Source organism: Alexandromys fortis, unplaced genomic scaffold (assembly GCF_014885135.2).
Source record: "Alexandromys fortis isolate MF-2015 unplaced genomic scaffold, M_Fortis_MF-2015_v1.1 scaffold_77, whole genome shotgun sequence".
Lineage (NCBI taxonomy): Eukaryota > Metazoa > Chordata > Mammalia > Rodentia > Cricetidae > Alexandromys > Alexandromys fortis.
This window is the reverse complement of record NW_026067967.1, coordinates 8,386,761-8,410,524: the sequence shown is the minus strand read 5'-3', so window position 1 is coordinate 8,410,524 and position 23,764 is coordinate 8,386,761. Positions and strand designations below refer to the sequence as shown.

Below are 23,764 nucleotides of genomic sequence, written 5' to 3'. Positions count from 1 at the left end.
CCCCAGCGGGTATATTTTTAAGCAAACATTTACTGAGCACCATTTCACACAGGGACAGTGACAATACCAAAGTAGAGAGCATACCTTTTCATAAGGAACTTGCCTAGAAGAAGAAACAAACTCATGTTGTAGTGTGCTAGAGAGAAACTCAAATGATTATGGAAACACAAACGAGCCTTAAACTAGTGGTGGCGGGAGAGTGGGGAGGCAGAGAAGGCACCAGAAAAGGGAATTTGGATGAGGGTGTGCCTCTAAGCAAGGCCCAGCAATGCAAAGACTCATGATAAATAACTCGAAATACAGGATTGGGAGTGTGGCTCAGTGATAGAGTCTTCTTGGATCATGCACGAGGCACTTGGTTTGATCTCCAACACTGTACTAAATAAATGAGTAAAGAGAATCAATTAACCAGCTCAGTGTTCAAGGATTTAATATCAGTTTGTGTTGGCGGAAGACAGGTAAGACACACGGGCTTAGAGGTGGGAGACGAGGATTTAATCTTGAGAACTAGATCTCAAGATCCACCCAACAGATCTGAAACCAATATCACAACAAACCTGGTTTGCAAATTTTTAGCATCCAAACTGGAAACAACCCAAAAGCCCATCATCTATAGAGTAAGAAAACAAAATATGTTACACTCAGACAGTGGACTACTACTTGGCAATAAAAATCAGTGAAATATCAATGATAGGGTTTTTAATCTACAGCATACAGATCTTTTTAAAAAATTAATTGCATGTTTAATGTCTGTGTCTATGTGTGGGATACAGAGGTCAGAAAAGGGCATTGGATCCCCTGGAGCCGGAATCATAGGTGGTTGTGAGCCATCTGATGTGGGTTCTGTGAAATAAACCTGGGTCCTCTGCCAGAGCAGCATATGCTGGGCCATCTCCACGGTGTGCGTCTTAAAGTTGCAGTGTACAAAGGCTGTGTGTGAGGGACTTTTGAGATCAGACTCTGGGGTCTCCAGCAGCGCTGTGCCTGGTGGCGCTCAAGCCAGGGTAGGACCTGGACTGGGTCCCAACTGATCACTGGGCCTTTGAAGTAAGCTGGATTTCCCCGGTTAGCTTATCAATAATGGTTACTCTGATAACAGCCCATAAAAGAATTTCAGTGGTGGAAGGAAAAGGAAACAACGCCTTCCACAAACAACATTCTATAGTTCAACAAAAGGGATTATAGAGTAGAACCATACGCAGTTCAGTTTCATCCTTCCATCCCTTCGGTTATCTGTCAATAAATATTTGCTAAGGGACTATCCCATGCCATCATCCAAGGCCAAGTAGGGGGCTGGGGATTGGAATGAAAAGGCGTTTTGAGAATGTCTCATTCCACGGGAACTGAAGCCCTACTTCATGCCACCCTCGTGCACGTTCAGGCCTTTTGTTCCTGCAGTTAGAGTATCTGATTAAGCTCCCTCCATTGGGTGTGGAAGCAAGAAGCATGAAGGTAACCCAGCACGATATGAAATCATGAACTTACTTAAAGTAGTTTGAGGGCTTTGTTTTTTGTTTCAGTGTGTGTGTGTGTGTGTGTGTGTGTGTGTGTGTGTGTGTGTGTGCATGACAACTAGATCATGCGGGTTCTCAAGCATGGACTTTGTAGGTGAAAATGTGTCACGATGTCAAATAGTTGGGTACCCCAACCTCACATAGAGGCGCCCCCAGAATGCTTATCGGACTGTTTCTAGATGCCAGCTTCATCTCCTCTGGGGGAGGAACAGACGTTAGGAACCACATGGCCCTCCCCAGCCCCATCCAGCTCCTCACTTCCGCTGCCTCACTGGCCAGGGCTGTCTCCACCCTGTCTTCAGGTCTTCCCACCTCTTCTCATCGTCTCACCTCACAGGACCCTAGCCGTGGAGCCCCCACTCCCTGACTGGTGTCCTCAGAGGACTTCTAATCACCAAACTCGGTGCAAGCCTCCTGGTGATATGAGGAGGGGCACCAGAACTTTTGGTGACTCAAACTTACTTCTTTTGCTTCCTTGGGAGCCTCCTGGAACTCCTTCTCCTTTTCAGTTCCCCCTTTTGGCTTCTTCCTCATTGTCCCTCAACTGAGGGGCTGGAGAGATGGCTCAGAGATTAAGTCAGTTCTGAGAACCCATTGCCTGCAACTCCAGCTTCAAGGGATCCAGTGCCCTCTTCTGGCCTCTGTGGGTACCTGCACACATATGCATGTTACTTGGACCTGGAATTTTAGACAGTTCTGAAGAATCATATGGGGGCTGAAAATCCAACTCAGGTCCTCTGGAGGAGCAGACAGTTCTTCCAACTCTTCAGTCCCTTTTTGAGACAAGGTTTCTCTGTAGCTCTGGCAGACTCTTGCTTTGAGAAGAGGAACTGTGGACTTGTTATATGTTGAGCAGCACAAATAAAGACAATGTTATTAGCTTATTTCTTACATATTTTGTCTACAATGAAGAGACATGGTGTCTGTCCTCAGACACCCAAGTTCAAAGCTGTCTCCTCATTTCTTGTTTTTAAGTGTGTATAGTCACCTCCTTTGGGTTCCCCTGGTAACATGGGATGCTTTAACAATGCATCTAGTTGTAGCCCCAGATTGTCAGTTCTGTAAAATGAAGACCATATTGTGTCCCTACTAGCCAAATAAGGCTAGCAAGCAAGCAACAGGTGTTTAATGCATTAATATCTATCTGATATTTTCGTATCAATAAGGCTTGTGTCCTTGGCTCTCTGGAATGCCCGTTGAGTAAATTATGTAGACCTCGAATCATGGTTATTAATCTTGAACTTATTGACTTTGGTTTGTCACCCTGCTATCTCCAGTTCTGGAGTACAGGGTGGGGTTCCTGAGTCTGCTCCTCCATACCTCCCCTTCCTAACCAAGGGCTGCCCCCTGCCTCATAACTGGGTCTTGGCATCCTGACGGCTCTCACCCTGCTGAACTGTCTGTGTTCCCACTCAGGACCCTAACAGAGTCCCAGTACTCACCCTTGCCAACCATCCAGGGGATGGAAAGGAAGGGAAAGGACGGTCAGCCTACTATAGCTGCTGTCAACCTTAGGCTGAGCCTTGACTCTCTGGCTCCCACTGCTGGTCTCATCTGGTACTGACACCCTAAGTTTTGTCTGGCCGTCCTTGGTTCTTAGGTACTCCCAGCACAACACACTGCTATTAAACTTCATCCTTAAGACAGAGGGAGTAAGAGCTCTGTTTGTTTTTAAATGCCTAGAAGGTGTAGGCAGTCACGGTAGCTCCATTCCTTTTCGAAGATCTACACTTTATGTTTCAAGTACAAGAAACACTTCAGATATCCGGAAGAAGACAATAAATTGATTTTACATTGTTAAGTGCTTTGCTTTCCTCCACCACATTTTCTCTGATTATAAAAATTATATAGACCTGTAAAAACTCAGTTATAAGAAAAAATAAAAATAAAAAAACAAGGAAGAGAAAAAAAGGCAGCTCGATGCTACCATTAAAGCGAGCACAGTATGGGAAGGTGGCCTCTAGGGAAACCCGGGATAGAAACGCAGCTCCGTTACGTGAACCTCTATGGTGTGGAGCGAACTACTTAACTGTGAACAGTTTCTATAAAATTGAGATAAAGACGTAAGTTGTGCGACATCTGTACAATAAGTATACTGGTATATGCATAATATTTACATCCTAGATTATCGAAGAGATTACATGAGAAGATTTAAGTACAAAGTCTATCGTGGCGCCTGCCCATTCAATGAATGCTAAGTCATAGTAAACACATCCAGTTTTCCAGGGAATAAGGTTTGTGAGCCCAGTACACAGCAGGATCCGGTTCCTTCCAAGTCCTTTTTTTCTCCACTGGCCTCTTCTCCCAGCGTTTCATAATTAGAACCATCTGAGACAGTCTTCCTTCCCATCCCCCTCTGGAAAAACCTTCACCACTCTCTTAGCTGAGAAGGATTTTAACAGGCAGTCCTCTATTGGACTCTGCCACCATTGCCCACTGCTGGACCCCAGTGCTGGAGAAGAAGCCCTTAGAACAGAAAATCCATTTAGTTGTTGTTGTTGTTGAATACAGGTATCAAATGACAAGGATGGGGCACTCTATTTACCTCATTGTTGATGCAAAACCATAGCTCTCACCTTAAAGGGAATTTTTTTTAAGATTTATTTATTTATTATGTATACAGTGTTCTGTCTGCATGTATACCTGCAGGCCAGAAGAGGGCACCAGATCTCATTATAGATGGTTCTGAGCCACCATGTGGTTGCTGGGAATTGAACTCAGGACTTCTGGAAGAACACCCAGTGCTCTTAACCTCTGAGCCATCTCTCCAGCCCCCTTAAAGGGAATTTTAAATTTAAAATTTTAAGCTTAAACTGGGCGTTGGTGGCACACGCCTTTAATCCCAGCACTCGGGAGGCAGAGGCACACGAATCTCTGTGAGTTCGAGGCCAGCATGGTTTACAAGAGCTAGTTCCAGGACAAGCACCAAAGCTACAGAGAAACCCTGTCTCGAAAAGCAAAAACAAAAACAAATTTTTATGCTTAAAGGGAGCTATTTTAAGTGACCATGGCTTGGCTACCCCAAACTCCACGTTCCAATGTGGAAGTAGCTTCATGAAGTTTTATAGTTCTACGGAGCAATGAAAGACACAAAGCAAGGCAGGTTTAAAATACATTCAGAAAGGCGGATACATCCGTATGGGGGAAGTTTTCCCATAGGACAAGATTCTATCTGATGACCTTCTTGGTTTTTAGGTTGGCGGAAGCCAGTAGTCTGCTAAATTAATAGGTTCCGAAAGGTTCCTATCCATGAAGTCACAATGTGGTGATTCTGTTACAGAAGAGGGCTAGAACTAGCTCAAGATAAGGTAATTAGCCTCTGGACCGGCAACATTCCAATCTCTCCACAGCACCGAAATGCTCATCAGTCCAGCAGTCTCCGTAGACGTGGCTTCTTTGCAAGAGTTTAGTTCACCCCCCCCCCCCCCCCGCATTAGGAATGAAACCCAATTGGGAAAGTGAGCTACCATTGAATTTCACTGCTAGACAGCAAAAGGTATTCTTCTCACTTTCCAAGCGGAAAAACTCTTGCTCAGAGGGGTGACATATATGGTCCTGAGTCAGCAAAAGTCTTACTGACAAAGGAGAGATTGGGAAGCTCCCAGGTGCACTCAGACAACCAAGCGCGCACCCTTCACTTCCGGTGTAAATCCTCTACATCAGCCCCGGGTTGACTCTCAGTAGTCTGTCCCTCGTCTGCTGCCGTAGCGCGTTGCCTCGTTGCCGTGGGAGACGACCCGCGACCTGGGAGAGAACGAATCCGTTTCCCGCCGGCGGGAGCTGTGGCTGTGTCTGAGCAAAGGGGTCGGAGCTGCAACACCATGGCGGAACAGCTGTATCTGGAAAACATAGACGAGTTCGTCACGGACCAGAACAAGATCGTAAGGAGCTGGGACCGGGGGAGGCGGATGCGAGGGGTCCTGGGCCTGCCACGGCGCGGGGGGTCTCGACCGGGTGCTTGTGCTTGGGGGACCGGCCGAGCGGGCACGGGGCACCGCGACGCAGCCGTCGGGCAGACAGTCCCGGCGGGCAGAGCCTCTCGCGGGCTTCGAAGTCCGCGGGCCCGGGCGGGCGAGAGGGGCGCTGGGCGCGGAGCCCAGGAAGCTGGCCGGGCTCGTGAGGCCTCCTCCCCGATGCCCTGTCGGGTGGTGGGTCCCTCCAGCCCCGAGTGTGCGGTGCAGGAGACACGACGTCTTTCTGGGCTACCGACTCCTGGTGGTTTATCGTCCGGGAAACGTTTTCTCTTCCGGGATATTTAAATACTGAAAGCAACAGGACCCGCCTCTCTGGGCTGGTGTAAAGATCAGGAAAGATCAAGGTCTTTGCCCTCGTGAGCCCAGGGGTACACAGTTTGGTGCCGATCAATCTGAAACATCTTAATATTTGTAAAATAAGTATCTTAGTCTTACTTGTCACAAAGATGGTTTACAGGACATAATCATCCTAGAACAAGAATGTTTAGGCGCAGACTCTTGGCACTTACCTGTACCCTGGAATCGTCTAAAAAAGCCTTAAAAGCTGTTCTTTCTTTTTCAGGTCACCTACAAATGGCTAAGCTATACACTAGGAGTTCATGTTAACCAGGCAAAACAGTAAGTCCCATTTACTGCTAACTTTAATGATTTTGGAGTTTTCTTTCATTTTGTTTTTAATGCTTGTAGAACTCTTAGAACCGCTCCCCCCACCCCCGGGCTAATAGAAAAGAATATCATTTTTGTCTTTGTTTTGTATTGTGTATGTGTGTGTATTTTGTATTTGTGTGTGTGTGTGTGTGTGTGTGTATGTGTGCGCGTGCTTGTGTACGTGAATGCGGATGCCCAGAGGCCACGGAGCACATGGGAAGGTCAGTATGATCTTGGGCTCCGTTCTTCCCTTTCCAACTTGTTCTCTGCTGCGTACACCAGACTGGTTGGCCTGCAGACTTCTGAGGCTCCTTCTGTCGGCCTCCCTCTCACCACAGGAGAGCGGTGCTCCCTTACCCAGCTTTGTGTGGATTTGGGGATTTGAGCTTAGATCCTCGAGCTTGCGTGGGAAGTGCTTGACTCAGCCATTTCCCCAGCCCTGTTTTTCCTCTCTTTTAGTTCACCGGACTTGTCTACAAATGTGTTGTGATAATTTTGCTGGAGGTTTTTTTTTTTTTTTCCCCAGACTTTGGCCTCTGGTTAACATCACTCCGTGTATTGATTTGGCTCATATATTTGAGCTTTTGGTCACCAGCCGGTGGCACTGTTTGGGGAGGTTTAGGTACAGCCTTGCTGGAGTAAGCGCCTCACTGGAGGCAAGCTGTGCGGGTTTCTAGTCCTGTCCCACGTCATGTTCACTCTCTGTTTTGTGTTTATGTTTGTGGTGAAGATAGGAACTCTTGGCTTCCTGCTCAACCTCCCTTGCCTGTCACACCTCCCATGACTGACTCTTACACCTCTGGAACTGTACTCCCGAAGAAACTCTTGACTTCAACAGTTGTTCTTGTCATGGTTTTTTATCACAGCGACAGTTTTATCAGATGGGTCAACCGTTCCTGTTTATAGCTCAGATTCGTGCGTCTGCTGCATTAGATCTTAGATCTTCATGTGTTCGTTAGGCCTGACTTTAGCCCACATTCTCATAAAGATTCTGTTGCTGTGATAAAACACTGACTAAAACCAACATGGGGAGGAGAGAGTTTGTCTTACAGGGCAGGGACTGAAACAGAAACATGAAGAGGCAGGGCTCACTGGCTTGCTCTCTTTGGGCTTGTTCTGCTTGCTTATACACCTCAGGACCATCTGCCCACTGTGTGCTGGGCCCACCTACATCAGACGCCCCCCAGACATGCCCGCAGGCTGTCCAACTGAAGAAGGTCCTCAGTTTGGGTCACCTGTTTCTGAGTGTGCTGAGTTGACAACTGAAGCTATGACAGAGGCCAACACGTGTTTGACATTAGCTGTCTGATAGTATAGGGTGTGAGAACTAGAGCCAATGAGATGGCGCACGTGGGCAAAGGTGCTTGCTGTTGAGCGTGATGGCAAAGTTCAAATCTGGGGATTAGACAGCAGAGAGAGAACAGGTGATCTTCTGAGCTCCACCCACGAGCTGTTGCAAGTGTGTACGCACACACACTAATTAAATGTAGTTTAGAAGATACTAGATTATTTAAGTGAAAGTAAAAAGAGTGCTTATGATGGCCAGAGCACTGCCCTTCTTGCCTTCTGCTGCATCTTTGTTATTGTTGTTGTTAAAACAGATCTGACTTGAGGCCAAAATGAAAAAGGCAACTTTGAAATCAATGTTAGAATGTTTTGATCTACAGAGGAACAGAATGCTGTCTAAATCCCAAGAGGAAGGATGGGTTAACCATATGAGAAATCATGCAAGGGTTAAATGCCTGGTTTAGTTTGTCCTGCTCCTGGGTGGTCTGATTTTTATTTGTTCCGTCAGTGGTTGGAGTTTTTTTGAGCCATGCCAACATGGTGCATGTCTTAGAAAACCCTGCACTCTAGAGCAGGTCAGTTGGGCTTTATTTGATCTAACATTCTATGGGTGTAGGAGACTGATTTTAGCTGTGATGGTTACACTTTCAAGACCTGAAAGTGTTAGTTTGGAGCCAGGTTTAGACCTGTTTTTACCAATACTGCCTAAGGTCAGCTTTGACCCAAACCTAAGAGCTGCAATAACTTTGGGAATGGACACATATAAGAGCTTTATTTATTGTCTGCTTGTAACCCTTGCTGTGTAGCTCTGATTGGCCAGGACTTTGAACTCAGAGATCTGCCTCCGCCTTTAATCCAGGCGTGCTGTATTCTTTTCAATGGTAAGGGTTTGACTAGGCAGCGAAGCAATGTGCTTGACAGGTTCTAGCCTTAGCAACCGTCTGGCTGCTGCCTGTGTACCGACTTCATCTCATGCTCCATACCTCCCTTCCTGTAGTCTCAGTACACATGCTTTTCAGCAGGTATGCTAAACTCATTCTCAGCCTAGGTTCCTGGAATGTTCCTTTCTAGTTTTTACCTTCTGGTTTCAATTAGGATTTCATGTGTAACATTTTTTCTCTAATCTGTAATACTGTCACACTGCTGTTAGTTCTATAAAATATATTTGAACTACCATTGAATGTATACAATTTAATGTTTTTTAGTGTTTTCACAGAGTTGTACAGCTCTCACCACCATCAGTTTTTGTTTGTTTTTTTATCTGTTCAAAGCAGGAAAGACATTTAATGCCAATTCAGACATCATCCCACTTAGTAAAACAGCAGCAACCCAGCAGAAGCATGATGAAAAGTTTTGAACCATTCAAAATATAACCAGAGGGGTTAGAGAGGTGTTTCATCAGTTAAGAGCACTGACTGCTCTTCCAGAGACCCAGATGCAGTAACTCCCAGCATCCACACAGCAAATCACAACCATCTGTAACTCCAGTTCCAGGGGATCCCACATCTTCTGGCCTCCAAGAGCACTGCTTGCATGCATTGCACAGATATACACGACTCACTCATGAGCATTAAAAAGCAAACAAATTGGAAACAGCCCTGACATACTTTGCATCACTAGTGATAAGCTGAATGCAAATTAAAATGCCGTGTGGTACTTTTTCCTTCTGTTGCAACCACAAGCAATTTTAGAGTATTTTCACCAGTCCAAAATGAATTGTTAACTGTTAATGATTACTGGTTTTTGTTTTGTTTTGTTTTTTCTTTTTGAGACACGGTTTCTCTGTGTCCTGGAACTCATTTTGTAGACCAGGCTAGCCTTAAACTCAGCGAGCCACCTGCCTCTGCTTCCCAAGTGCTGGGATTAAAGGTGTGCACCACCACTGCCCTGCTCAGTCAGTGTTTTTTTAACCTCTGTATCAACTCACCTTTCCTAGACAACCATTCTTTCTGTCTATAAAATATTTTTATGTCTGTGTGTGATATATATGTGTGTATATATATTACATATATAATATACATAGTGTATATAAATCGTAGTATACTTGTCTGGTTTCTTTTAATATGTTCTCAAAGGTTTTCCAGGCTGTGTGGTGCCTAATTTATTTTTATGGCCAAATAATAATTCCATTATATGATATACTACTTTCCTAGCTCCAAGGTTGTAACAGAGTACTGAAAACGAGAAAACACTAGAGATGTATTGACTTCTGTTCTGCAGGTTGTCTGTGCACATTCTTGATGGTGTTTGAAGCACAGCTAATTTGATTGTTGATGAAGTTTGTCACTATTCTGATTATATGAATGTGTAACAAACTGGCCCAAAATTTAGTGGCAAAAATAGCCATTTTCTCACACAAACAGATTCTGAAATTTGGACAGGGCACAGTGGGAATGGTCTGTATTAGCTCTGTGGTTTCTGGGGCCTTATTTGGGCAGTGTCAGTGACTGAAGCCTGGTCATCCTCATTCATCTTTTTTTTTTAAATATATGTATTTATTTATTTATTATTTATACAGTATTCTGTCTGCTTGTATGCCTGCAGGCCAGAAGAGGGCACCAGACCTCATTACAGATGGTTGTGAGCCACCATGTATTTGCTGGGAATTGAACTCAGGACCTTTGGAAGAGCAGGCAGTGCTCTTAACCGCTGAACCATCTCTCCAGCCCTTCATTCATCTTTTTGTACGTCTGACAGTTAATGCTGTTTGTCAGCTGAACCGTCGCTGTGGACCAGGGTGTTCTGATCGATGATCTGCCTCTATGGCTAGGCTTCCTTGCAGCATGGTGTCTTTAAGCAGTCATATTTCTTGCACAGCCCCTCTGGGCTGTAACACAACAGAAGCCACTCCCCGTTCTGATTTGTATCACATGCCAGCAGTGCCTAAGTTGTCCTTCCTGATTCAGTGCTGGGCTCCACCTCTCAATAAGAAAATGTAAAATAGCAGGTAGGCTAGGAGATGCTGTTTCAACCATGTTTAGACTGGAGAGATGACTCAGCCGCTAAAGGCAAGGCACACAACCAAAAATACAAGAAAGTGTAAAATAAAAAAGTACGCCTTTTATCCCAGCACTCAGGAGGCAAAGGCAGGTGGATCTCTGAGTTAAGGACAACCTGGTCTACAGAGCAAGTTCCAGGACAGCCAGGGCAACAAAGAGAAACCCTGCCTCAAAAAACAAAAAGAAACAACAGAAAAGTGTTGTTTTCAGTTCGTACTTTTAAAAGTATTATCTTAGTCTTTGTGTCTGACAGGCAATATTCTTTCTCATTGAATTAAACAAGATAATTTCAGATTGTGAAAATGTTATGGAGGACTAAAATTGACTTAGTTCTGGGGGAAATTATGATTAGAACTGATAAGGGGAAGTTGTAATTCATCATATGTGTAGGAAATATATTCTGCAGGAAGTCATGTTCTGTCATTTTTAAGATTATGGTGGTGCACGTCTTAAATCCCAGCACTCGGGAGGCAGAGGCAGGTGGATCTCTGAGTTCAAGTCCAGCCCAGTCTACAGAGCGAGTTCCAGGACAATCTCCAAAGCTACACAGAGAAACCCTGTCTTGGAAAGAAAAAAAAAAGATGATTCACAGGGTCTGGAGAGATTGCTCAGAGGTTGTTAGCACTGACAGCTCTTCAAGAGGACCTGGGTTCAGTTCTCAGCACCCTCATGACAGCCCATAACTGCCTGTAACTCCAGTTCCAGGGGACCTGACGTCCTCACACAGACATACTTGCAGTACAATGTACATAACAATACAAACAAATACATTATTAAAAAATTATTTTACATATTGTTAGAAATAGAGTGCTTGGCATTCTTAAATGAGACAAACATTAAAGTATGTGTAAATTGCTTTTTTAAGGGCTTATTGTGAATTTCTCAATAGAAAAGGAAATAGATTTAAAAGAAAACAAAACAAAAAACAAGTGAGAAAAAACTAATTAAAAACCTGGGAAACCTGTGCAGAGGGCACTGACTGCTGACATAGACAAGATGAAGGGCTGTGGGGAAAAGACTGCATGGCCGAAGCGCTCCAGAGCTCTGGGACATGGTACTTGCCTATCTGGTCTTGTACTGCATGGTTCTAATTAACATAACCGTCAAGTCCACCGCCCCTTCTGACATAGTCACTGCAGTGGGGGAGACTTGAGAGAACAGGTGGAAGAAGCCACGAAACTGGCAGAAGACGGGATAGCCTTCAGAACTGATGGTGTGGTGGGAAAGGCAGCCACATAAACAGAGGTTGAGTGTAGCTTAGGTGTCATGCTTGGAGGCAGAGGTGCTCTGTTAGACGGGCTGTGTTAGGGAAGGCGTGGAGTAGGAGGTCGTCCTCAGCTTTTGTCTTGATGAGGAATTAGACCTTTACAGCCCTGGCTGGCCTGGAATTCTCTCTCAAAGAGATCTGCTTTCCTCTGCCTCCCTAGGATTAAAACAGGTAAACAGATCTCTGACTCAGGTTCCTACCATTTCAAGCTTACACTCTGGGAAAGAGGTGAACAGTCAGTCCTAAGGGGTTGAGCTTTGACCCTTTGTTCACTGCTTAGAACAGAAGTGGCCGCTCAGTAAAGTTGTGATTTTTTTTTTTAACTTGCATTTTAAAATTCACTATGACAGCCTCACAGGTAATGATGGTGAGAAGAGAGTTCAGTTGACGCTTGGATTGAGAAAGTCTAGTCGAGGTTCGGAGCGGGTAGAGTCAAAAATTAGTTGGGAGGGAGAGCTAATGAGACTTGTTACCCATTGCATAAGGAGAAGTAAAGGGTAATGATTCCCAGATTTCTGGCTAAGGCGGTTTGAACAAATGGTGATGTCATCAGGGAAAAATGAAGCCATGGACTTGTATAAAATAGATCATGGAGAATACTATGGGGAGACCAACCATATCCCATGTCTCAGGAAACCATAGACGCAGGCTAAGGTGCGGCTGGTCATACTAAAATAGGGGAAGAAGATAGCTGAAGACAGCATCAGCAGTAAGGAAAGGTAAGGAACTGGGAATCACCTTCCCTCTCCAGGCCACATCTTACCATGCAGCTCCTGGTGACCTGGAGTTCACTGTGGAGACCAGGCTGGTCTTAAACTCACAGAGCACCACTTCCCCCCCCCCCCCACCCCAGGGTTCAAAGCTCTCAGAACTTCTGAGCCTCTGGCTGTTGTTGACTGAAGTGTGAGGTGTTGTAGAAGCTCACTAAATATTTCTCTAGTTCGCTAAATATTTCTTAAAAACAAATGATGTGCATCTCCTTATCGTTAGACTAGGTATTGTGGGGAGTCAGCTTTTAGGATTTTTGGGTGTTTGGGATAAAAGTGAGTAAAGATTTTTCTCTAAGCATTTCTGCATTTAATGTGCGTCTTGTCCTTTTTTTAAAAATTTTTTATTGAGCTCTACATTTTTCTCTGCTCCCCTCCCTACCTCTCCCCTCCCTTCTCCTTTAACCTTCCCTCAAGGTCCCTATGCTCCCAATTTACTCAGGAGATCTTGTCTTTTTCTACTTCCCATGTGGATTAGATCTATGTAAGTCTCTTCGGGTCCTCATTGTTGTCTAAGTTCTCTGGGATTGTGATTTGTGGGCTGGTTTTCTTTGCTTTATGTTTAAAAAACCACTTTTGAGTGAGTACATGTGAGTGAGGTACTGGGTTACCTCACTCAAAATGATGTTTTCTAGTTCCATCCATTTTCCTGCAAAATTCAAGCTGTCGTTATTTTTTTCTGCTGTGTAGTACTCCATTGTGTAAATGTACCACATTTTCCTTATCCATTCTTCCGTTGAGGGGCATTTAGTTTGTTTCTAGGTTCTGGCTATGATAAACAAAGCTGCTGTGAACATAGTTGAGCACGTGTCCTTGTGGCATGATTGAGCATCCTTTGGATATATACCCAAAAGTGGTATTGCTGGGTCTTGAGGAAGGTTGTTTCCTAATTTTCTGAGAAATCACCAGCCACACTGACATCCAAAGGGGCTGTACCAGCTTGCATTCCCACCAGCAATGCAGAAGTGTTCCCTTTTTCCCACAACCTCTCCAGCGTAAGTTGTCATCGGTGTTTTTGATCTTGGTCATTCTCACAGGTGTAAGATGGAATCTCAGAGTTGTTTTGATTTGAATTTCTCTGATGACTAAGGATGTTGAGCATTTCCTTAAGTGTTTTTCAGCCATTTTAGATTCCTCTGTTGAGAGTTTTCTGTTTAGATCTGTACTTCATTTTTTTTTTTATTATTGGATTATTTGTTCTTTTGATGACTAGTTTCTTGAGTTCTTTGTATGTTTTGGAGATCAGACCTCCATCTGATGTGGGGTTAGTGAAGATCTTTTTCCATTCTGTAGGCTGTTGTTTTGTCTTGTTGACTGTGTCCTTTGCTTTACAGAAGCTTTTCAGTCCCATTTATTAATTGTTTCTCTCAGTGTCTATGCTACTGGAGTTATAGTTAGGAAGAGGTCTCCTGTGCCAATGCGTTCAAATGTACTTACCACTTTCTTTTCTATGAGGTTCAGTGTGTCCTGCTTTATGTTGAGGTCTTTGATCCATTGGACTTGAGTTTTGCACATGTTTATAGGTATGGGTCTATTTTCATTCTTCTACATGTTGATATTCAGTTATGCGAGCACCAGTTGTTAAATATGCTTTCTTTTTTCCATTTGATATTTTTTGCTTCTTTATCAAAGATCAGGTGTTCAAATATGTGTAGATTGATATCCGGGTCTTCTATTTGGTTTCATTGGTCCTCCTGTCTGTTCTTATGCCAATACCAGGCTATTTTCAGTACTGTAGCTCTGTAGAAGAGTTTGAAGTCAGGGATTGTGATGCCTCCAGAAGTTCTTTTTTGTACAGGATTGTTTTGGCTATCCTGGGTTTTTTGCTTTTCCATATGAAGTTGAGTACTGTTCTTTCGAGGTCTCTGAAGAATTTTGCTGGGATTTTGATGGGCAGTGTCTGTGTCGTGTTAATGAACATTTAGATACTGGTTGGTGTAAGCACTTGCTACATTCTATAGTCAAGAAACATCTGATTCTAAGTAATTCAGCAATGTCAGAGGTGGACATATGTTTGCCATCATGTTCAACATGGCGATCTCTTCTCTGTTCCCAAAAGCACAGACCTGCAGCTTTTTTTGAGAACAGAGTTTGTACAGTGTATGGATTCAGATGACAAGAATTATTCGTAGTAATGGCACTTCTCTTTTATGCCTCAGGATATGAAGGCTAGAAAACTTTATTCTGGATCTCACAGCTAGATAGTGACTCCCTATGTATCTGCTACTTAATCACTGCCACTGTTTGGCTGTGGGTTCTGTCCCTCTTGGCATATTTCTAGATTTATCTCAGTTACTTCCTGGTCACTGAGCCAATTCAAACAAGTTGGCTCTAGTTCCATGCGCCATCTAAAGTCCATCCGTTGTTTTTCACAAGTCTGCCTGTTCAGTAAGTAAAAAATGTATGATTTAAGTCATGAGTTAAGAGTTGATGAGGCGAAGATGCATACTAATCATTTCTGTCTTGTTTGGAACAGGATGCTCTATGAATATGTCGAAAGGAAACGGAAGGAAAATTCGGGAGCTCAGCTGCATGTTACCTACTTGGTGTCTGGCAGTCTTATACAGAACGGACATTCTGTAAGTTCTCTTGTAACAAGCCTACATGTGTATGAGGTATAAACAGTATTAGAAATAACAGAAGGAAGAACCAAGATTGAGTGGTGTGGAAGTTATAAGTATCTCTTGAAGAGAGTATTTTGATTTTTCATTCATTCATTCATTCATTCATTCATTCATTCATTCATTTATTTATTTATTTGAGACGGGATCTCTCTGTATAGCTCTGACTGTCCTGGAACTCACTCTGTAGACCAGGCTGGCCTTGTACTTGGAAATCCATCTGCCTTTGCCTCCTGAGTGCTGGGGTTAAAGGCGTGCTCCACCACCACCCAGCATATTTAGAAATTGTAAACTTAATCTGACACTCAGGAAAGTTTAGGTGATATCTTGGCTGTGATGAAGTGACTGTCATTATTGGCTAGTTACCTAGGAAACGAGACGTTAGAGAGTAGTGTTCTTTGAACCTCTTTTTCCTCTTGAATATGTATAAGGACACTGGTTTTTAATTTTCATCCTTTTTAAATTTCAAGCCACAAACTCAGGTGTTAAAAAAGGAAAAAAGAAAAACTAGTTTATTTTTAATTTGAGCACTCATTTTGATAGGTCACACAGAGTGGCCCACTAGTGGGGAATAGGTCTGAAGGCTAGCTGCTGGTGCAGTCCAGAGGCGTGGGCTGGCAGTCTGTGCGGGTGTGTGTAGCATCTTCTGTCCTAGTCCACCAACATTTGGATACTGCTGCTTTTTCATCTCAGCCACAAAGCAGTCTCAGGTCTGCTGAACTCTTTCTGACTTCATATCCTCCTCAGGGGTGGGCACATGCTTTTTGAAACTCTCAAGTGTTTAAGGCAGTGGTTCTCAACCCTCCTAATACTGTGACCCTTTAATACAGTTCCTCATGTTGTGGTGATCCCCCAACTACTAAATCATTTCATTGCTACTTTCTAACTGTAATTTTGCTACTGCTATGAATCACAATATAAATGTCTGATATACAGGGTATCTCATATGTGACCCCCAAAGGGATTGCAATCCACAGGTTGAGAACTGCTGGTTAGTGGGTTCTTATTATGCTAATTAGGCCCTGTTAGATTGGTCTGTCCATTCATTACAAGTTCTCATTAGCTTTTTTGTAGTGGTTTTTGGTTGAGAATGACTTTTTTAAATCACCTAATTTATTAATTTACCAGAGGTTACAAAACAGTCAAGTTTTAAGTTGGAGTCTTTCTATGAAGGACAGGTCTCACTTGTGCAGCCTGGCTAGTAGACTAGACTGACCTCCATATTCATAGAGATCCACCCCCTTCTGCCTAGTGCTGGAAAGGTGTAAACACCACACCTGACCTCTTTGAAGAACATTTGTTGAAGCTGAGTGTAGTCGTACATGCTTATAATTCTAGCATTTGTAAGGTTGATGCAGAAGAGTCAAGGCTTTGATGCCAACCCGGATAAGACATCTCTCAAAAGCATAAAATAAAATTCTAAAAGCAAAAATCTGCATCTTCTGTCTGTCAGGCTTGAGTTTTCTGATGCTGGACTTGCTGGGATCTTCACCTTGGCAAGTGCCCATTGCACCAACAAGGTGCCATGTCCTCTGTTGGCCTGTGCATTTTCAGCAGCCCCAAGCGTAGGAGCACTTGACCATACTGAACTGCCTGCCTGTCTAGATTATTTCCATAGGTGTGAAGTGACTACTGCCCTAAGGCTGAAGTGCAAGTCTTCAGTGTTTTAGTGGTTGGTTCCTAATGCTTTTTCTCATAAGCCATGAGGAGTGTGCAATATGCAGAATGTGGCATTTTGAGGAACGTCTAGTTTGTGTATATTGATCATGCAGGTGTGTACAGGTACGTGTATGTGTGCATGCATACATATATGTGTAGGTATGCATGCGTGTGTGTGTATGACTGTGAAGGCCAGACAGTAATCTTGGGTATTATTCTTCAGGAGCTGTCCGCTCTTTTTTTTTTTTTTTTTTTTTTTTTTTTTTGAGACAGGTCTCTCACTGGGACCAGAAAGCTTGCCTACTTGACTAGGTTAGCTGGCTGGCCAATGGCCTCCAGGATCCTCCCTTCCTGCCCTGGTCTCCCCAGCACCAGAATTATAAGTGGTGCTACTGTGCCCATCTTTTTACATAGATACTGGGAACTGAACTCAGATCCTCATGCTTGCACGACAAGCATTTTACCAACTAAATTATTGCCCTGCTTCATTTTTTTTTAAAGAGAAAACATAAAAATACATGAATTTTTTAAATTCAGATTTATGATTACGTTTTTGAAAGGCTTGTTTTGAAGTTTTGTGGAGATAGCTCGGTGGTAGAGGGCATGCCGAGAACGTTCAAGGTTTGACCCTCAGTGCTAAAACAAATTTACCGTGATGCCAAACATGGGGACTCACACCTATAACCTGAAACACTTGGGAGCAAAGGCAGCAGGGTTACTAAATGTGAGGCCGGCCTGAGCATAATGTGAGTTTCTGTCAAAAACCAGTCAAGCCAAAAATGCTTGCTTGATCTTCTTATTGCTCTTCTATATTATGGATTTTGGTGGTTCCTAACATTAACATAAATGTATGTTGCTTTAGTCAAATACTAGATTTAGAGGAGATAAACAAATATTTACTAACAATTACTGAAAATCGTTTGAGTTTTTTTCTAGGGTAGATCCTGCTTAAATCATCTAATGCCTCATTGTGGCAATTCACCAATTAAAGTTCTGTTTAAACTCAGTTTCTTCCTTTTTGTTTTCGGTTTGTTGGTTCCCTCGTGTCCCATGTAGGTGGCTTTTAGATTGGGTTTGCCTTTCTCTTCTGCTTTTGTTGTAGTTCTTGTATATGCTTTTAATAGAAACAGCTAGGTTTATATTACCCTTTTCTTAGATTTACAGCCCATTTTGCACCCAGCTCTCTAACTGCAGACCCTGATCATCTAGTGATAGAAATGTTCCTCTTGTGGGCACACACGACTATGTTGTGTGTCAGCCCTTGTTGAGCTCTTGGCCATTGTGACTGCTACAGATGGTGTTGCTGGGCAGAGGGCTGACTGGGGCTGAGCGGATAGTTCTGCTCTCATCCTCAACACCAGTTAGTGTAGCTCCTAAAGTCAGGGGTCAGGGCCATTGCTGCTTTTGACTGTGAACTTTTTGCTCACACTTCCTGTCTCTCTCCTACTTCCTGTTTCTTTAAAAGCTCTTCGTTTTCCTCTCTTCATTTATGTCTTTATGTTTTGAAGCTGTAATGTCCTTTGTGATACAAATTTTAGTTTAGTTTTTTTTCCTTCATCATTTGTACTTTGTTTAAAGTTTCTGCTTTCATTTAAAAAGCCTTTTTCTTTTCAGCCTTCTGTTTTAGGTTAATTGCAGATGCTGTACTTGATAGTTAATATTCTTGATTTCTAAAAACAGCTAGTGTCTGTGACAGGAAAAACATGGGGTACTCTTGAGAATTCAATAAAAAATTGTTTATTATTAAAAAGTTGCAATGAGGAAAAGGAAAAAAGGCTTTCTTTTCTTTGAAGGTTATTTCGGGTATTCCTGGATGTTGAGTTAATCTCAGGGTAGTCTCTAGAACTTACCCTGACCCATGGAGTGACACAGTCTAATTGTTATCTAGTTCCATAGATTAGACAGTATTTGCCATTTGATCATTCACCAAAAATTGTTCTTACAGTGATTTGAGATGTATTTTTGTTTCATAAAAATATTGAGGCTGGCCTCTCATTTTCCTTTATCTCTTTCTTTTGAGAATATGTAAAATACGCAAATTAAAAATAAGTCAGACTGCTCTATACTGTAGTATATTTCAGGGTACCCAGTGTTTTTCAAATTTCATAGCTAAGCATAACTTACTGTCATGGAGCTACTGTCAAGGAAACTGAAATCCCAAGCTCTAACTTCACCACTGATGAAGTGTTATTCCTTGCAGTGCCACAAGGTTGCAGTAGTGAGAGAAGATAAATTGGAAGGTAAGAGTTTAGTAGCTAAGTAGACTTTCTGCTTTTCTGGCTATGGCATTGATTGGGTGCAGTCTGCATAAAGTGTATTTGGCTATTTAACCAAAGAGCTGTATTTTCGTTCCTTTTATTAATGGTTTCTGAAAGTTAAAATCTTACACCTGCCTAACTTCCCGTTTTTACGGGTAGTCAGCTGATATTTATAAAGTAATCTATGACAGGATTTCAAGACTCATGAGAGACATACAAAAGTTGCCGTGAATTCTAGATGACATGGTTTCTTAAACTGTGGGTCGCGACCCCATGTGGGGTTGAATAACCGAATTTAGAGCTTGTAAAAAGATTAGAGCTCCTGACAACCAAAACTTAATTCAAAATCCAACGTGCTGAGGGTTTTGTGGCAGTGCTCACCCATGCTGCATCGAGGAACTTCACTGTAGCCTTAGTTCTGAACACAGTGAGTGTTCTCTGCACTGTGTGACATCACGGTCTGAACCACCTCGGCCCAGACTTGAGGCTGTGTCTGTCATGGGCTGTGCTGGATGTTCTCGGCTGCAGTCTTTTTGCTGTATACGCAAGCTTCTGTGCTCTTACAGAAACAATGCTTTAATTATGGAAAACAAATAGTTAATATTTTCCCATAATTGTTCCTTAGTGTATCAAATTAATATGTTTGGAGATTATATTTGTGATAGATTATTTGATTCTAAAAATGGCTATTTCAGTTGCTACTTGTTTTATTTATTTAGTTTTTAAATCATTCAGTGAATTTCAGCTTGGATTAGAACAGGGTTTCCAGAAGCTTGAAATGGTCTAAATATACTTCCTCTATTTTGTACTGTGTACTGCTGCAAAGTTGTGGCATTGTCAGCACTGCTGATTGTAAAAGCAAAATATTGATGAGCTAAAAAAACCGATGTCTTCTTCATTCTGCAGTATCAAATATTCAGCCAAGATTTCATTTTTTATATAAAATAAACACGCACACTTGTTCCATTATTATGTTAAATTTGTTTTTTTAATAATCATTTGTTTTTATTTTTAATAAGTAATCAAATTATATGTGTCAAAGGGTTGTTTTAAAGTAAGATGTTTTATGACTTATCAGTAAATACTTGAATTATGTACCTGTTTCTTATATATAATGTTGCATAAAAATTTCTCTGACGAAAAAGAAAATGTTAAGAAACTGTGCCATATGTGATGGTTACTACGTCTCGAGCTCTGCCAGGCACTGGGGACAGGGAATAATTTAGGCACAGTGTCTTCCCTTGCAGAGCCCACAGTTTGCTCCTGTGATGGTCTTTTGATTTTGCTCTGTAGACTCAGCTTATTAGTAATAATATTATGCAGTTGCTTTCTCTAAACTGAAATTGGAACATATAACTTAAGTTTTCTCAGGTAGGGATTACTTCATTATCTTTAACATCGTCACCGTGTTTGCTGAGTGTCCCTGGTGAGCGGTACCCTCGCAGGTGCTGTACTTGGGAAGGGCCCAGCACCATCGCCCCCTTACAGACAGGCTTGACGTTACACTGTGTGTGCAGCTGTTGGCCTTTTAGGTTTTGGACCACCATAGACAGCAAATGGTTTTAGTGCAGAAGAGTTTCTTGTTAAAGTCCCCACAAGCTATGAAGCTGTGTATTAACAGACTGCTTTTCCTGTTGACTTGTAGCAGTGAAGTCCAAGCTCGCTGTGACGGCCAGCGTCCATGTGTACAGCATCCAGAAAGCTAAGCTGAAGGACAGTGGGCCTCTGTTCAACACCGACTATGACATCCTTAAAAGCAATTTGCAGAACTGCAGCAAGTAAGCTCCTTAATGTTCCTGTGGGCTTCTTTACGAATTGATTTTGTAAGGTGTTTACACAGTGGCTGCCTCTTAAGAGTGAATGCCAAGTCTAGTAAAACCCCATTTATCTTGCAGTAAGACACATGCCTAGTTTTATTAGTACATCGTAAGGTGAAAAATAGCAGCCACAGCCCATATTGAGAACCCCAGTGGACTGCCCATAAATCTATTTCTCATATATTTGTCCTGTCATCACCACCAGAAATGTCTGTGTCCCCTCACTACCCCTTTGCCCCAGTCTCTGCGAGTCTAAATCTTACCCATCCTTTAGGAGCTAGTTCAAATGTTGCCCTTCAAAAAACTGTTCCTAAATTTGATGTCCCTATTCCTTCCAGCCAAAAGTAACTCGGCTCCAAAGCTCCATGGCCAAGATTAGATCTTGTAAATCTTTTGTGTTCTTCAGGGCACTGGATAGTGACAGACTATAATGTGTGTGCATTTTAGAAACTAGTGATCATAGGTTTTAGTTGTGTTTTGCTGCTTAATAGCTCAGTGACTTTGGACAAATTACCTAATACTCTCTATATTTAGCTTCTTCATCTTTAAATTAGTTGCGATAATTCCTACTTTGTGAGGTTATACTGAGGGCTCAAGTCAGTTCTCTGAGAATGTACTTGGGTATCTACCACCTTGATTTAATAACAATGTAAGTTTGGGGCTGGAGAGGTGGCTCAGTGGTTTATAGTACTTACTACATCAGGAGATCACCTAGGTTTGATTCCCAGGACCTACGTGGTGGCTTATAATCGCCCCTTTGGTCTCCTTGTGTACTAGGTGTGTGTGTAGTGCACAGACATGCGTGCCAGCCAAGTACTCTCACATGTAAAAGCAGGTATACCTCTAAAAGATAATTTGAACTTGTTTGGCCTGTATCTGATGAAGACCATTAGGTCTCCATCCTACATGTTTTTGAGAATGTGGCGCGGTGCCTGCTCCTGAGGTCAGTGGCTTACAGGAGGTAGCAGTTGCAGCACAGTGCTGTCGTAAGAGGAATGATGTGAGAAAATTCTGGAGGCCAGCATTATTGCCAACTTCTGGATGGGTGTGGTGAGGTGGACAAACAGGTGTCACTCCAAAGGAGACACCATCTAGGCTGAGACTTAACGGTCCAGGAGAAACCGCCAGATAAAGGAGCGTAAGAGCAAAGATGGAGCTGAGAGAGACTCGGCACTGTACAGTCATCGTCTGTGGCTAGAACATGGGGTGGCAGCTGGGAGATAGTTAGAAGATTGGAGTCGGGTTCTCTTTGAGTATTTCCATAGAGCTCAGACTGTATTCTGAGAAGAGCTGTTGGGTTTTGGACATGTGGAATTACTGGGAAATCTCAAGTAAGGATAGTCATTACAATAGGTAAGTCTTGAGGTAAACAGAATGGTTTGGGTTTGGAGCATAGGGAAGCTGCTGGGCCTGGGCAGCAGATACAGCCATGCAGACAGAATGTATAGAGTGAAGGAAGGCCAGAAAATAAAATTCAGGGGTATGATTTTTACCAGCTGTATGACCTCGCACAAATTATTAGTCTCTTCATGATTCAACTTCCTTATGATAAAGTAGAGCCCACAATAGTACCAACTTCACACGTAATAGGGGATTACGTGGATTAAGGTATGCAGAGTGCAGTCCACAGGGACAAAGGGGCAGAAGTGGTGATGGAGAGTTTTGTATGGCCTGTGGACACGGTGGGAATAACCTTTTTTGGAGACAGCTCTAGTGAGACAGCCAACTTTATTTCATAGTGTGGGGAGACATAAAGGATGCGGCCAGTGGCTGGGGTATCACCTAATTTGTATTAAACAGTACGCTCCTGTCGTAAAGCTCCCAGCACAATGTCATCTGTGGAAGCGGGGGCGGGGGGGGGGGGTCCTGTTGTAAAGCTCCCAGCACAATGTCTGGTTACCACATGAGCAGCAAGGGGAAAGCTTCTGCAGAGAGCTGTGTCAGGGGTCCATACCTAGAGCGGGTCTCCAAATAAGGTCAGGGAGAGAGCAGGAAGCCCTTCCCTGGGACGGAGGGCTTCATGTTGCCTGCTAGAGAGAGCTGCCAGGCCATGGTCGACTGCAGCCTCTGACCACAGGGCCTCCCAGCAGAGTTCTTAAGCTGCACTTGGCACACAGTAAGTACTCTTTAATGGTAGCTTTTATTTTAATGGACAGAAAAAGAAGGGTTTAAGAGGAAGCAGTGAAGTGGAAAATTATGAAAATAGTTGGGGTTCCAGAAGCTAAAGGTGGAGTTTCAAGAAAGAGGGACTGATGGGACGATGCCGGTTGCTTAGGAGAAGCAAGTTAGGTAGGGATGAAAAGTGCCCGTTGGATCTAGTAATGGCCTTCGATGCGTCAGTACAGGGCCAGACTGACCCAGCTGGGTAAATAGGACATGAAGAAGAGAGACACCTAACATGGGCAGCTTTTTCCAGAAAATGTGATTGAATTTGAGGGAAAGGAGGACAGTAGCTAAGGAGAAACTGAAACTTTGAAAGAGATAGATAGATAGATAATAGATAGATAGATAGATAGATAGATAGATAGATAGATATGATTTTAGAATTGAGGGGATGTGGCTCAGTGGTCAAGCTTTCTTATCTATCATTCATAAGGCCCCAAGTTCTGCCCCAGCTCTGCAGAATAAAATAAACCCCAACCACAGAAAGAATGAGAGAACTGGTGCTGAGGCAGGGGGATCACTGAGCTCAAGCGAGCTTACCACTTAGTAGTGAGTCCCAGACTAGCCAGGCTGTACAGCAAGGGAAAGACTTAAGATGCGTTGTTAGGAAAGAGTGGGAGAGGAGTGATGGAAGACAAAGGAGGGTCTGGGATAACCGGCAGAGACAGATCCTTGGAGAAACTGATACAGAATTGGCAACTGTATTTTCTTTAAACACCATCTGATTAGGATTCCTGTCAGTTAAGTGCTTTTCCAAAAGTGCCCAGTACACAGTAAACATTTTCAGTAA

The 23,764-nt window shown here is 43.1% G+C and overlaps 1 protein-coding gene across 2 annotated transcripts in view; it reads left to right on the top strand.

Moving 5' to 3' along the window:
• The first annotated feature begins 5,055 nt into the window (after window positions 1–5,055).
• The window catches only part of Pold3 (DNA polymerase delta 3, accessory subunit), a 38,800-nt gene continuing 20,091 nt past the window's right edge, over window positions 5,056–23,764 (top strand). Inside the window, exons 1-5 of one of the 2 annotated variants that reach the window (XM_050154422.1) lie at window positions 5,056–5,395; window positions 6,051–6,106; window positions 14,933–15,035; window positions 18,937–18,976; window positions 20,640–20,772. In XM_050154422.1, the coding sequence (XP_050010379.1) occupies window positions 5,336–5,395; window positions 6,051–6,106; window positions 14,933–15,035; window positions 18,937–18,976; window positions 20,640–20,772 (392 nt within the window). In that variant the 5' untranslated portion in view covers window positions 5,056–5,335. The remainder of the gene's footprint in view (window positions 5,396–6,050; window positions 6,107–14,932; window positions 15,036–18,936; window positions 18,977–20,639; window positions 20,773–23,764) is intronic. The other variant, XM_050154421.1, reaches the window with a different exon arrangement.